At 35.4% G+C, this 15,351-nt stretch overlaps 1 protein-coding gene across 1 annotated transcript in view; it reads right to left on the bottom strand.

The window, feature by feature from the left end:
* The window catches only part of WDFY3 (WD repeat and FYVE domain containing 3), a 267,982-nt gene that overhangs the window by 116,520 nt on the left and 136,111 nt on the right, over positions 1-15,351 (bottom strand). The window contains 6 exon segments of the mRNA XM_017851638.1: positions 2,185-2,403; positions 2,546-2,646; positions 4,209-4,440; positions 6,334-6,446; positions 10,348-10,562; positions 11,950-12,127. Coding sequence (XP_017707127.1) covers positions 2,185-2,403; positions 2,546-2,646; positions 4,209-4,440; positions 6,334-6,446; positions 10,348-10,562; positions 11,950-12,127 — 1,058 coding nt within the window.

Raw genomic sequence — 15,351 nt, 5'->3', positions numbered from 1 at the left:
CCTAAAGCCTTGAAAGGTGTAGGGTTATGGTCCAATGGAGGTGAAAGTAAATATGAACATATGGGTGAAACAAGGAACTTGTCCCTCTTCCTTCCCTGGTTCGTAGACTATAAGTCTTCTCAAGTATCGAAGAAGATACTCCTTATCAACGTTTGTTGAGAGTTTCATTTTCTGACTTAGGTTTGAACTAAGTCATTTCCAGCACTGAGTGGTATGTCAGGATATCTCAGTGAGCCAACTGGCTTATGACAACTCATGACAACTCTTAATTTCCTAGGCATCGTAATGGGTTATAGCTGTTGGGAGAATGAATCCTGGCAATACTAACGCATATGTTACCGTCATTTCTAATTATATATGGACTACAGCAACCTGGCAAATTACATTTAGTAATAAAAATGAGATAAGAGTTAGAAAATATTTTCCTAGTTTACAGATTTATCTCCAGATCCACTCCTTAACTTTTCCATTAAATTCTAGGGTGTCTTCGAATTCCCCATTATTATTCACTTTTCTCATTGTTTCCTTCTCAGGCCATTCATTTCCTCTATTCATGCATTTATATGTTTACATAATATCTGCATGCCTAATACATTCTAGGTACTGTGTTAGACAGGGCAGCCTAGATTACAAAGATTAATAATTTTGTTTGTGGGAGATTCAAATAGCATAAGCAGACAAAAACAAATTAAAAATTAAAATCCATGAAGTCTAGATAAGAGATGAAGACTATTAAACAAGTGCTATGGAAGTAGGCACAGGGAGGAAGGGAAGATTTGAGAAATATTAGGGAGGAGTATTACAGTAAGACTTAGTGGAAGGGTTGGTATTTTCAAGTTGACTCAAGGTTTCTAGCTAGGCTAACTGGCAGTGGTTGTGTCATTCATCAACACAGGAAAATATAAGGAGATGTAGGTTTTTTGTTTTTATTTGAAACGGGGTGTCTCTCCTAGGCTGAGTGCCGTGGCACCTTCACAGCACACTACAACCTCAAACTCATGGGCTTCACCAATCCTACCACCTCAGCCTCCTAAAGGAGATGTAGGTTTTATAAAGAAGGAATATTAGAATCTGAGATGTTTATTGGAATACCGTTTATGTGGAGGTGTTTAATATGCAGCTGGAAATATGAGGACCTAGCTTGGGACATAGACAAATGAAAAAAAAAACCTTGACTTCACAGTCCTTGAGATAAAAAGACTTAAAGCAATACTAGTTCACGATGTTTTTCCCATGAAGAGCTGGTCAAGTACAAAGATGAAAGGTGAAACACTGGAGAACACTACTTCTGAGGGGCACACAGAAGAGAAAGCTCAAGATGGAAGGAAATTGCAAAACAAAGATCAGAGAAATAGTGAGTATTCCAGAATGCAAGACTGGAGGTAATTTTAATTAGGACGAATTAGTCAACGGGACCAAATGCTACTAAGGGACAAATAAAGCATCATAATAAGAATTTTAAAGTACTAACTATATTGATGCCTAGTTCTGTGCTAGGTACCATGAGGAATACTAAGTCAAGAAACCTTACAATCTTTAAAGACTAACATTCATATTAAATTAATGTGTATTGAACACCAACCACATGTCAATTAATATGTGATATTATTTTACTTAGTTAAAAGAACAAAATTAGATGACAAAAAAATCACATTTATATAAAATGCTTTGAGTTTGGAGATCTACTGTACAGCACTGTAAAGTCATGGCATGTTGGAGAAAACTAGGGATTTCGAGTTATAAAATAGTATATAGTAGGCATTACATCTTGAAGGTGAGTGATGGATAAGGTAATTGAAATGTTATTGTGTCTAGCACAGTGTGGCACATATGGCAGGCAGGTGCTCAATGAATATTAATTAGTTAAGCAGAATCACAGCCAATGTTAATCCTTACCAAAATACATCAAACAAGCAACCTGCTTTCCTAGGAAAAGCTGTGATTTCTTGGCAAGTAGAGGTAAGTTCTTATTAGGTACTCACTCCCTCCACTGTTTTGTAAGTCTCTTTTGAAAGTGCCTTAAAATTCACTGGTAAGCAATATTCAATGTTTCATATAACTTGTTCTATGCTATAATAATTTAAGCTGAAAAGTTATTACAGTTGGACTTTTAAAATAAATACAAAAATGAAGTTTTAATACTTTTATAATCAAAAGAAGAAAACAGAAAAAACAAATACTGACCATAATTTTGGAGGAGTTCCTCTTTGGTGGAAACAATAAGAGATCGGTCTTTTGCTGATAGAACTATGGCAAGGCACACGTAATGCTGCTCGGAAGAATTTGCTCGGCGTACAACAGTAAGAAGTCTGACAGGGTGGTTATTTGGAGGAGAACTAAAATGTTCAATACAAAACCAGCTAGAGTAACTTAAGCCAGAGGGAGGAGGAAAGAATCTTTCACCTACAGTAAAAATTAAAAAAAAAAGTTTGTGTGGATTAATATGTATATTTTTAAAAACATGCCAACAAAAGCATGTTAACTCTAAAATAAATATAATGTACTGGAAAAAAATTATCATAAGCAGAAAGAAAATATTACTTACCAGAACCAATGCCACTGACCACAGCTCCATCAATAAGACCTGTCGTGACGGTATTAGTCGTAGGAGCATTATGAGGGGCCAAACTGGGCAGAAACAGACAGCTATTAAAGAAAAGACAACATACATATTAGAGATCAATGACTCCTTCTCTTAACACTGTGCACTTACCACAGTGAAATAACTGCCAGTGTTTAATGTTGACTAGAGAAAATATCATGGAATAAATCTGGATGCCTCACAAAGCCCTTCCCTTCTTTTAATCATGTAAGGGTATCAAAAGACATAATTTTAAAATCTCCCAAAATAACATTTTTAATTTAAATTAAAAAAAATTAAGATACAAAATGCATATGGCAACATACTCTAATGTATAAACCCAATCAAGACATTAGCACAATTTCATCACTGAAGGAAAACTCCCACGTGCCCCTTTCTGTCCCTCTTGTTACCACTGATTGCTTTTGACTATTCCCAACCATGTTTTAATCTATTGTTTGATAATGACCTATGATAATATTCTTAAAACACAGAGGTTTCAATCCATATAAGAATCCCACAAACAACTAGTATAGACAAAAATTATGAATTAACACTCTAAGGCTGGGCACAGTGGCTCACGCCTATAATCCCAGCACGTTGGGAGGCTGAAGTGGGCAGATCACTGGAGGTCGGGAGTTCGAGACCAGCCTGGCCACTATGGCGAAACCCCATCTCTACTAAAAATACAAAAATTAGCTGGACATGGTGGCGTGCACCTGTAATCCCAGCTACTTGGGAGGCTGAGGCAGGAGAAGAGTGTGAACCTGGGAGGCAGAGGTTGCAGTGAGCCAAGATCGCGCCATTGCACTCCAGCCTGGGCGACAGGGCAAGACTCTGTCTCAAAAGGAAAAAAAAAAGAAAAAAACTCTAATAGCTAACAGATCTAGCTACTAGATATATTAGCATTTGTGTCTATTTTAAGGCTGTTGGACTTCATGAACTCTTTTAGATTCTTTACAGATTCATTATTGCCATTTCTGCTACTATAATCTTTGCTGCCACTTGAAATAATTTACTCATTTGAAGTGACAGTTCTTGAATATTTATAATGTATAAATTATTATGCTAGGTAATTTGAAGGATAGATGATGATAAAACCCAAAGACTTTTCAATTTAATTTTAATTTATATATTATCTATACATACATTTATATTTATTACATCAGATGTTGGCAGACTTTTTCTGGAAAGGTCCAAATCATAAATATTTTATGCTTTGTGAACCATCATGACTACTCCATCATGACCATCTCCATCATGACTACTCAACTCTGACACTCTAGCACAAAAGCAACCATAGGAAATATAAACGACTGTGGCTGTGTTCCAATAAAACTTCATTTACAAAAAAAAAAAATTTGCAAAAGTTTTACTAACAAAACAGATTTGGCCCATAGGCCTAAGATTTTGGGCTCCTATGTCATATCAATTTATTTAGTATAACAAACAAAAATAATTAAATGTAGTAATCTTAAAATATCATGCTCAAAAAACTCAATAATTAAAAAATATTAAGTATGGTAAAATACATTTTAATTAAGTATATTTAAAACCAAAGATCTATTTGTAAAGGCAAGTATGAGGCATAAAATAATAAAGCTTGGCTTCCTTGCAAATTTCTTACCCAAACCCTTCAAGCGATGTGTCAAATTCAACAAAAGCTGGAGTAACTGATGACCCATGAAGTCTGATGTCATGTGGGGTTGTCATGGAGACCAGACACTTTACCCTGGTCAGGGGTACAGTACTTCCTTCTGCAGATTTCACCAGGCTCTTGCTTATCCGGTAATGGTTATCTTCATGTAAGCTAAAAACATTATCAGTACCCAGACCTTCCAGAGATGTGATCATACTACCTGTAAGTCAAGGAAATCTCTTGGGAAAATGTCATATGGAATTTTAAAATAACTTTACAAGGCTGATTTATTTGTAAATACCACTTCAGTTTCAATACACAATAATTTTCTTTTTAAGTGCCAAGATCATTATCCAGTTTTAATGTACTTAGTTTATTTTTAAACTTAATAGCATGCATTTCCTTTTTTACTAAAGCAATATGCACATTGCAGAAATGTTGGAAACTAAGAGTATAAATAAAAATAAACATCTCAAATAATTGTCATCAAAGCCACTGATACAATGTAATTTAATTATAAATCTCAGTTAATAGTTTACAAATCAGGTAATACTTTTATTTCACAAAAATATGATTTATTAATTCTCTTTGAGGGAAAAGTAAACAATTTTAGAGCACTAAAATGAAAAGAAACAGGTCATCTTTATTATAAAACAAATTAGAGATAAATGGCAGAAACTTGCTTCTCCCATTTTCTCCCCATTATTAATTATTTCCTTACAATTATTAGAACGAAATGTGCGATCATAAAAGTACTTTAATTGAAAGATTNACAATGTAATTTAATTATAAATCTCAGTTAATAGTTTACAAATCAGGTAATACTTTTATTTCACAAAAATATGATTTATTAATTCTCTTTGAGGGAAAAGTAAACAATTTTAGAGCACTAAAATGAAAAGAAACAGGTCATCTTTATTATAAAACAAATTAGAGATAAATGGCAGAAACTTGCTTCTCCCATTTTCTCCCCATTATTAATTATTTCCTTACAATTATTAGAACGAAATGTGCGATCATAAAAGTACTTTAATTGAAAGATTTCCATATTTATAAAAAGGGTAACAATTTCAAGAATAAAAAGACAAATTCTAAACAGATTGTCATTATCTCTCCAGGGACACATTACAAACGTAATGAAGAAAATATTCTCTCTCAAAATAAACTACATGAGTGCAGGAAACTGTTTTCCTTCTAAATGTGCTGGATATTCAGGCAACTATATAAATATTTCAAATATTCTCTTAGGGAAAGGAACTATTTTTGTTTCTACTCTTAGCAAAGGAAATCACAACTCAATTCTAACTAACTGTGTAAAGTACAAAAATAATAACAAAAAAATCACAATAACAAAATATGCATCCAGGAGCTGTATATTAGTTAACATGAAAAACTGCAATCATTTCTGTTCTCTAATACAACAGTGTTAGAACTCAGAATATCTTAAAGTTTCTGAAACACAAACACAGTATTTGCTAATCACTGATAATAATTTGTATGAGGAAAAATTAAGACTCAAATAATGGGTGAAGTTTGTTTAACCTGACCTCAGAACTGTCACCTGAAAAATGAAGGGGCTGAAATATATGATCACTACTTCCTTCCAAAGTGGCCATCTATCCCTTTTCTCTCAGCCTATCACTAGCCACTTGGCTTCGTTTCTTTCCCTATCCAATCTATAAGCGGGATTAATGTATCAGTTCAACTACTTTTATCAGTATTTTTAATTTCCTATTCTCCATGTGTTCCTCCAGTAGCTGTCCTGCAAATCCACAGCCTGTCAACAATAATCAACCATTCTTCAGTCCAGGCAGCAAAGGCTACTCACGGAAGGCAAGAAATTATGAATCCTCTGAGAAAGAGGTATCTCCTTTCCAAGCCAAGGGTTGTTCCGCCCATAATTCTTATCTCTTCTGGATCCTTCAAACACCAATGATTCCCTCCTCACTTCAACTGCCTCCTTCCTCAATCAACCCAATTTTTTGTTTCTCTACTTAAACAATAAACCCTTCTCTTTCTTTGCTTTCACAAACTTCTTGAAATAATATTCAGCCCTCACATGATTTTCATTCATAAAATAAATCAAAAAAGGAAATTTCAAAAGTCAACTTACTTCTCATCTCTGGTTCATAACTCAGTGAACTTGGTTTGTGGACCCTATATTGTTTTAGCAGTTTTTTGTCCCAGGCACCACAATTTAAAGGACTTGCCAAACGTAAAAACTCCCTAAGAAAGAGACAAAGCAAAGTTATTCCTTGACTGAGAATGTTATATAATTCATAAACGAAATATTCAGAAAATGAATTTAATAAATTCCAACAGACTAATTACAATACAAAAAAATGCAAAGTATAATAAAACAATATAGTGTTAGTTTTACATTTAATCACCATATAGCTATATATCTGCCACTTTTTTAAAAATTTGCTTTTTAGAGTTATTCCTTGAGAATATTATAATTCATAAACCAAACATTTTCAAATAAGGAATTTAATAAATTCCAACAGACTAATTATAATACAAAAAATGCAAGTATAATAAAACATATATAGTGTTAGCTTTACATTTAATCACCATATAACTATATATCTGCTACACATTTTTATAAATTCATTTTTTTAGAAGTTAATAATATTTAAGAAGAATCTCAACTCAAATATTTCTAAAACCAAACTCATCACCTTCTATTCAAACCCAGGGCTTTTCTTATGTTCTGCATCTCACTGAAATGTGTTTTTGTTCCTTCTCCTTTCTTTAACTTTCCATATTCAGAAAATTAGAAAATCCTGCTATTTCTATGCATAAAAATATGGAATCTGCTCTCTTCTCTCATTATTGCTGTTATCACCCAGACCACGTTATTTTACTATTTCTAAAACAGAGTCTTAATTACCTCCTGTGACACCAATGTTGCCCCAACTCAACCCATTCTTCACTACAGTCAGTATCTCAAAGAACTTAAATCTACACAGTGTCACTCTATTGCTTAAGACTCTTCCATGGCTGTCCATTTCTCGTAGTTGAAAACACAAAACAGCTAGCATTCAGTACCATACATCAGATGATTTCTACTGTACTCTCTAGCTTCACTGCTCCCATCTTTCCCCCAATCATAAACTCCACTAAAGACATACGTAAAACTTCTGACTGCCTAAGAAAGCTGTACTCCTTCTCTACCCTGGAAGAAAGACATATTTGTCTTTCTTGTTGGGGAAAAAATTCTTGCCCTTACTTTTTCACCTGATTAACTCTCTTCTATACTTTACACTTTTTTATTTATCATAATTTTTTTTTTGCAAAAAAATATTGCAGCTCAATTTTGTGTGTGTGTGTGAGACAGGCTCTTGCTCTGTCACCCAGACTGGAGTGCAGTGGCGTGATCACAGCTCACTGCAATCTCAAACTCTTGGGCCCAAGAAATCCTTCGGCCTCAGTCTCCCAAGTAACAAAGACTATAGGCACACACCACCATGCTAGTTTAAAAAAGTATATAAACAAAACATAAATAATATATATGTGTATATATATATATTTTGTAGAAACAGGGTGTCACTATGTTATTCAGAGGCTTACTTCAAACTCCTGACCTCAAGTAATCCTCCTGCGTTGGCCTTCCAAAGTGTTGGGATTACAGGCATGAGCCACACTACCCGGCCTCATACTTTATTTCATTAACTGTCATCTCCTCCAGGAAGCCTGCTTTGAGTCACACTTCCAAAAGTCTCTGCCCCTACATAAACTCTGTAACACTGCTATTACAAACTTAATAAACAGTATTTTCATTTCCTGCTTATCTGCATGTATTCTTTACTAGACTATACTTTTTTTTTTTTTTTAGACAGAGTCTTGCTCTGTCACCCAGGCTGGAGTGCAGTGGCCGGATCTCAGCTCACTGCAAGCTCCGCCTCCCGGGTTCATGCCATTCTCCTGCCTCAGCCTCCCCAGTAGCTGGGACTACAGGCGCCCGCCCCCTCGCCTGGCTAGTTTTTTTTTTTTTTTGTATTTTTTAGTAGAGATGGGGTTTCACCGTGTTAGCCAGGATGGTCTTGATCTTGTGACCTCGTGATCCGCCCGTCTCGGCCTCCCAAAGTGCTGGGAGGAGACTATACATTTTTTAAGAGCATGAACCCTCCATATCCTGTCATTTACAACATCATGTTAAAAAAAGAAAAAAGCAGAATACTTCTCTAAATTTCCAATTCCCTATAGCAGGAAACAAAAAAGGCTTACAAGTTAGGTTTGCCAGTTTTTCATGCAGAACATTAGACACAATTAGTTTATAATCTATGGCTTTTAAGTAGCAAAGTACTTGTACCACCATTTGACTTTTTTTTTTGAGAACTCACTCACTGTGAAAACTGAACATACCCAATGGTTGACTTTCATTGCTTATTCTATTTATCTAACTATGCAATACAAGTTACCTGGTGAAACAGTAGCATTAGGTATGGGACAATGTCTCTCTCTCTCTCTCTCTCTCTCTCTCTCTGTGTGTGTGTTTCTCTACTTTTTAAGTAGCAGATTACCAAAAAGGATCAGGGGAAAATCTCAATGGTATTTTCAAAACTTTAGGACGGTGAGTACAACTACAAGATAATGGATGAAGTGAGTAGGTCCATCTCACTCATCTTGGCATTATAAAGGCTGTGAACACTGCCTGATACAACACCATTTAACAAATGTTTACAGCATAAAAGTTTCTTAATCCACAGTTTGGAGTCAGTTTTAAAAACTTACAAATAAATTTCAACCATTTTTAAGAAAGCTCGTGAAAGCTTTATAATATAATAAGTTCTGTAATAGCACTGTTATAGAGTTTATACACAGGCAGCCTTCCCAGACTTTTGGAAGGGTGGCTCAAAGCAGGAGGCTTCCTGGAGGAAATGACAGATATATATGAATCATTCAGGAAATACACATATGTAAGTATATATTTCTTGAATGATTCACAAACTGTGATACATCCATAATATGGAAAATTATTCAGTAACAAACAGAAAAAACTACTGATACATGTAACAACTTATGTGCAGTTCAAGAGCAATATGATTAGTGAAGAGACAATCTCAAAAGATCACATACTATATAACTTCATTTATGTAACATTCTCAAAATCAGTGGTACCCAACCTTTTTGGCATCAGGAACCGGTTTTGTGGGAGACAATTTTTTCATGGATGGGTTGTAGGGGATGGTTTCAGGATGAAACTGTTCCACCTCCGATCATCAGGTATTAGATTAGTTAGATTCTCATAAGGAGTGCCCAAACTAGATTCCTTGCATGCACAGTTCATAATAGGGTTCACGCTCCTATGAGCATCTAATGCCACTGCTGATTTGACAGGAGGCGGAGCACAGGTGGTAATGCTGGCTCACCCACAGTTTACCTCCTGCTGTGCAGCCCAGTTCCTAATAGGACATGGACCAGTACTGGTCCACAGCTCGGGGGTTTGAGATCCCTGTTCATAATGACAAAACTATGGAGATGGAGAACAGATCAGTGATTTCCATGGGTTAATGATGTTGGGGTTAGGGGAGTGCGTATGACAATAAAGGTAGCACTAGAGAAATCTTTGTGACATCGTAATTGTGTGGTGATTACATGAATCTACATGTGATACAATAACAGATAATTGTATGTGCACATTAATACATCATACGAATATCAATTTTTTGGTTTGGATACTGTAGTACAGTTATGTAAGGTGTAACTACTAGAGGAAAATGGGCAAAGGGCACAGGAAAACTCTTGGATCTATATTCACAACTTATGGTGAATCTATTATTATTTCAAAATTAAAATGTTAAAAAGTATTTCTTTAAAAACTTCTTACATATGAAAAGTTATTAAATATAAAGTAAATGCATGATTTTATTTTTAAAGGAAAGGGAGAGCTTGCTAGATTCAAATGAAAGAAATAACTGATGGACAGAAACATTAAATGATTACTAATAACTAGATTTATTTGTTTCTAAGTGCTATATTTTGAGTATTTTGTCCATTTTTGTTATATTTTGCCCATAGATAATGGAATATATGTCTATTAAGGCAGGAACTCTGGAATCATAAGGACTCTAGAAACTGACATTACTAATTGTGGATTATTTCAGTATGAAAGAGAACTCACCTCAACACCATGGGTTCCAGGGCCTGAGAGGCTAATCGTTCAAACATGCGCTGCAGGGGCGGGTGCAGTGAGTGGTCCTCATCAGCCAGTGCAGCACTACACCTCTGCAGCAGTCGTGCATGAAGACCAGCTTCACACATGACTTGCTGGTTCCTTTCTGTGTGCACCAGGGATTGTAAAATATTTGCCACGGCAAGTTGAAGATCCAAAGCATGCTAAAATCAACAAAGAAATCCACACAGTCAGGTCATTTTTAGTGAGAAAGGTTACAATTTTTTTCGCATTTTTTTTTTTTTTTTTTTGAGATGGAGTTTCGCTCTTGTTGCCCAGGCTGGAGTGCAATGGCTCGGTCTCGGCTCACTGCAACCTCTGGCTTGCAGGTTCAAGTGATTATCCTGCCTCAGCCTCCCAAGTAACTGGGATGACAGGCGCCCACCACCATGCCCAGCTAATTGTTATATTTTTTGTAGAGACGGGGTTTCACCATGTTGGCCAGGCTGGTCTCAAACTCCTGAACTCAGGCGATCTACCTGCCTCAGCCTCCCAAGTTCTAGCACCACGCCCGGCGGAAGCATACTTTTTTTTTTTTTTGAGACAGAGTCTTGCTCTATCGCCCAGGTTGGAGCACAATGGTGTGATCTCGGCTCTCGGCTCACTGCAACCTCCGCCTCCCGGGTTCAAGCAATTCTCCTGCCTCAGTCTGCTGAGGAGCTGGGACTACAGGCGCCCGCCACCACGCCAGGCTCATTTTTTGTATTTTTAGTAGAGGCGGGGTTTCACCGTGTTAGCCAGGATGGTCTCGATCTCCTGACCTCGTGATCCACCTGCCTTGGCCTTCCAAAGTGCTGGGATTACAGGCGTGAGCCTCTGTGCCCGGCCAGAAGCATACCTTTTAACATGAAGTCTCTATATGCTTCCAAATACATTCAGATAAATTAAGAAACTGGCTTAGAGCAATATAGCAATTCCAGAACAGGTTAGGCAAACATGTCCTATTTTAATTTTGCGAGAAATACAGGCAGCTGGCCTCTATTCTCTTTAGACTTTTGTATTACATGACTATATGACTAAAAGTAGTTCTATTTTTATAGAAATAGCAGGGACAAAGTTTTCTTAATGGTGGGCAGATGACTAGTTTAAAGGAAAGCCTATTGTTTACATCTGTGACACTTTAGGCTTTAGAGACCATATAACATTTTAATAAAAATCACCACCCAAACTCCAATTCACCCAAACTCTTGAGTGCAACAAGTCAAAACAGACAAATAGCCTCAATGAAGTATCTTCAGTCATTTTTCCTTCTGTATTATTCATTAGCAATGTCCACTGCTGAGCAGGATTTACAAGGAGAAACAGAATTATTCTAGTATCAGAAGAAACCACCTTGCCTGCCTTTGTAACGAATGAATTGGATTCTAAAACATATATATCTACCATTCATCATGAAAGGTAACACTCAAATTAAAAAATCCTTTTTTTTCTCCAGCTACTTTAGTATGTAATACTAACTTTCTTCCTTAACCCCCTAGCTTATATAATTGCACTCACGTCCTTTCATTCATGTCATTACAGATGGGAAGGAACTAACATATACAAGCTTACTTCTGGCTGTGTCACTGACCCAACGGAGGCCAGTAGGTCCAGCATGGCAAGCATGGCTCCAGGATGAATGATGACTGCATCAGAAGTCTGGAGAGATGAAGTTGCCACATGTAGTTTCAGGTCAGCAACATTTTTAGGAGGGTAAACAGGGGGAGTTGAAACAGAATGATATACATGCCTATAAAAAAAGAAAGGGTAAATTTGGTATTGAATTCCAATCACATTCTCTTCCTCTTCGGTTACTTTCATCCACTGATAACCAAAAAGCCTTGTTAGAAAACAACTTAAGGTTGGGACAGAAAAAAAAAGGAATATATTATCAACTCGAGTTGATATGTCTATGTGTCTGCATGTGTGTGGGTGGATGTGTGCAGACCATGTAACTATCCATTATTCATAGTCTTTATATGATTTTTACTTTTACTGTTACTATATGGATTGTTTGATTAAAAAATGACACCTGTACCAGAAGATGTAAAGAACAGGTACAACCATAGTGATTCAAAGCTCTAGGAAGATGACAATTCCAATAATATGCGATGAGAGATCAAGTTAAATTAATTCCCTCAATGAGATTTTATCTTTTGAAATTACCTATATGTTTTAACCTTTCCTTAGTGCATGAGTAACACTAACTGGGTCAACTGAGTCAGGGTTGTCTCAGAGGCTAGGCTCTCCAAGAATAAATATATTTGGCATTGTGGGAGTTTTCCTTTAGCTTATTTGGAACTACTTTCATTTTCTGCATTTATCCTCACTACCACTGAAAATATTCATTACAACTTTTAAAAACTTGAAGACAATTTACAGAACAAGTTTCTATGAATTAGAAAGCCCAGCCATGTCCTGAATGTACGCATTTCTTCTCATCAATGATCTCTACTTTCTATTTCATACTACTCATCTACAATTCATGAATTTTGCACATTTTGCATCTTGGCACTAAGAAACAGATGCTTGTGGCTTCAGCCTATGGGAACTCTTTGTTCCAATGAGTTGGTCTCAGCATAATTTGCCTAATGCTGAGCTCTGTCACAGAGAGCAATGCAGTTTTAGCTCTCTGGGACAAGAGCAGCTTGGGAAACAGATGCTTTACGTCAGTGATTTAGTAGCAAAGAATTGGCACTGCCATGGTTTAAAAAAAATACCGTTCTCTTTTTAACAGGGATTCTAGGAAAATGTTCAGCTTTACTTATAAAAAGGCACATAGGCTCTCCTAGCTTATTTAAAAGTCAGCATGTCCTTTACCCATTCATGTTTTCACTCCCTGTATTCTGCTATTTTCATTCAAAAGATTTAATTTCTAAACTTACTAAGAAAAATATTTCAAAATGTGTATTACCAACAGTTATCCTACTCCTATATTGCTCCCTTTATTATTTTAAACATTTTGATCCATCTAGAAAAAAGATTCATAATTTACCTAGCATGTATCAGAAATAACTACTGAATTCCAAAATTTCATTAAAAATGTTTTCATTGCATACACACACATATGCATAGATTCTAATTGTCTATTTTAGTTATAGGCCTTCCAAAATCATTTCTAAATTGACAGATTTGATGAGATTTGGATTTAAATTACTGATACACTAAGGAAGAAATCTTTATATTTTTGGATACTGAACTCTTTACTAACACAGGTTGAGTATCCCTAATCCAAAAATCTGAAATCTGAAATGCTCAAAATCCAAAACTTTTTAAGTACCCACATGATGCCACAAGTACAAAATTTCACATCTGACCTTATATGATGGATCAGAATCAAAACACAGTCAAAACTTTGTTTCACGTACAAAATTATTAAAAATATTACATAAAATTATCTTCTGGCTACTTGTATAAGATGTATATGAAACATAAATAAATTCTGTGTCTGGACTTGGGTCCCATAGATATCTCATTATATATATTTCAAATATTACAAAATCCAAAAAGCTGGAAATCAAAATAATTCTGGTACCAAGTATTTTGAACAAGAAATACTCAACCTGTATACAATTATTACAGTAGTACTTTTTTTAATTTAAGAAAAGAATATTCTGAAAAGGAATTACATTCATTGTTTTCAAACCAGAAAAATATTGCAAACATTGCTGATGTCTAAAACACGGTATTTATTAACTAAAATTAGGTGTATTACAACAGGTATTATACAAAATTAATTCTGATTAAGTCATCTAGGTATCACCACAGGTATCACTTTTTAAATTCTGGAATTATGGTAAGCTCATTAAATGGTTAATTCCCAAGCAAGAACTAAACATTTCCAAAGATACGATAAAATTACATTTCATAATCTGGTTGCTATTTAATATTTCAACCTAAATTCTCATATATATTTAGGATTCATCCACCTCTTTGGGGAATACATAATATTTAAATCTGAATCTGCTTTGCTTAACTTATCAGGTGAGTAGAGGCACTAAGTAATGGATCCCATGTTTGAAGGATGACAAGTACTTGTCACCTTTTGCTCCACTGCAGTCATATTCTGTAGAGTTCTGATTATTATTTTGTATTCACTTCTTCTAACTCTGATTGAACACTGTTCAGCTATAATTCTGTTCTATTATTCCTTCTGAATAATGAACAATGAAAAAGGTTATGAGTTTTAGTTTTCCAAATATAAAGTCAGCTAGTTCATTTTCCCCCAATTCTTAAAATAATTAGAAAAAAAATCTCCTGGATACTACATGTCAAACAAGTATCACAAGTTCAAAACGTCCTTAGCATCTGAGAGTGTTCCACAAGCCATAAAAACACAGTTAAATTTTGGTTTATCCCTTTGCCAACAAAACCAATATGTTTTGCTACAAGAAAAAGATGTCTATAAGCTGATGTAATTTGTTGAGAGTTTCTAGAAATAGTGTGACTTAAATTCTAATTTCAAGTTACTAGACTTTAATTTGTGAAGTAACAACATTATATTCTTTACTAGCTTATGATTCTTACCGCTGAACAAAATGTTTGCAAGCTGAATAGAATGGCAACCTGAAAATGTCAACAATGATCTTAGTATTAGCATGAACAGGATCAGGGGCTTTCTGTCCTTGAGGGAATGTCAACTTGTAAGGCTCATGGAGAATTCACATGGATTAGGGCTCAATCAACTAGCTTTACTGATTTAGTGACAGTTTTTCTTTAAGTCAAAGATCTGGTATCTCTACATGGAGCTACACTGTAAATGACGACAATATGTTTTTGATTTAAGGCCATTAGTAATTCTTTAAGAATAAAAATAAAATGCTGTTTTCTCTTTGTCAAATTACCATTTAAATAAATAGAAAGTTCTGATGTATTTTTGGAAGTGGAGTCTCGCTCTGTAGTCCAGGCTGGAGTGCAGTGGAGTGATCTCACTGCAAACTCCACCTCCAGCGTTCATGCAGTTCTCCTGACTCA

This window comes from Rhinopithecus bieti, unplaced genomic scaffold, assembly GCF_001698545.2.
Source record: "Rhinopithecus bieti isolate Rb0 unplaced genomic scaffold, ASM169854v2 scaffold_33935, whole genome shotgun sequence".
Classification (NCBI taxonomy): Eukaryota; Metazoa; Chordata; class Mammalia; order Primates; family Cercopithecidae; genus Rhinopithecus; species Rhinopithecus bieti.
The sequence above is the reverse complement of the archived record's forward strand: the minus strand, read 5'-3'. Positions and strand labels throughout refer to the sequence as shown.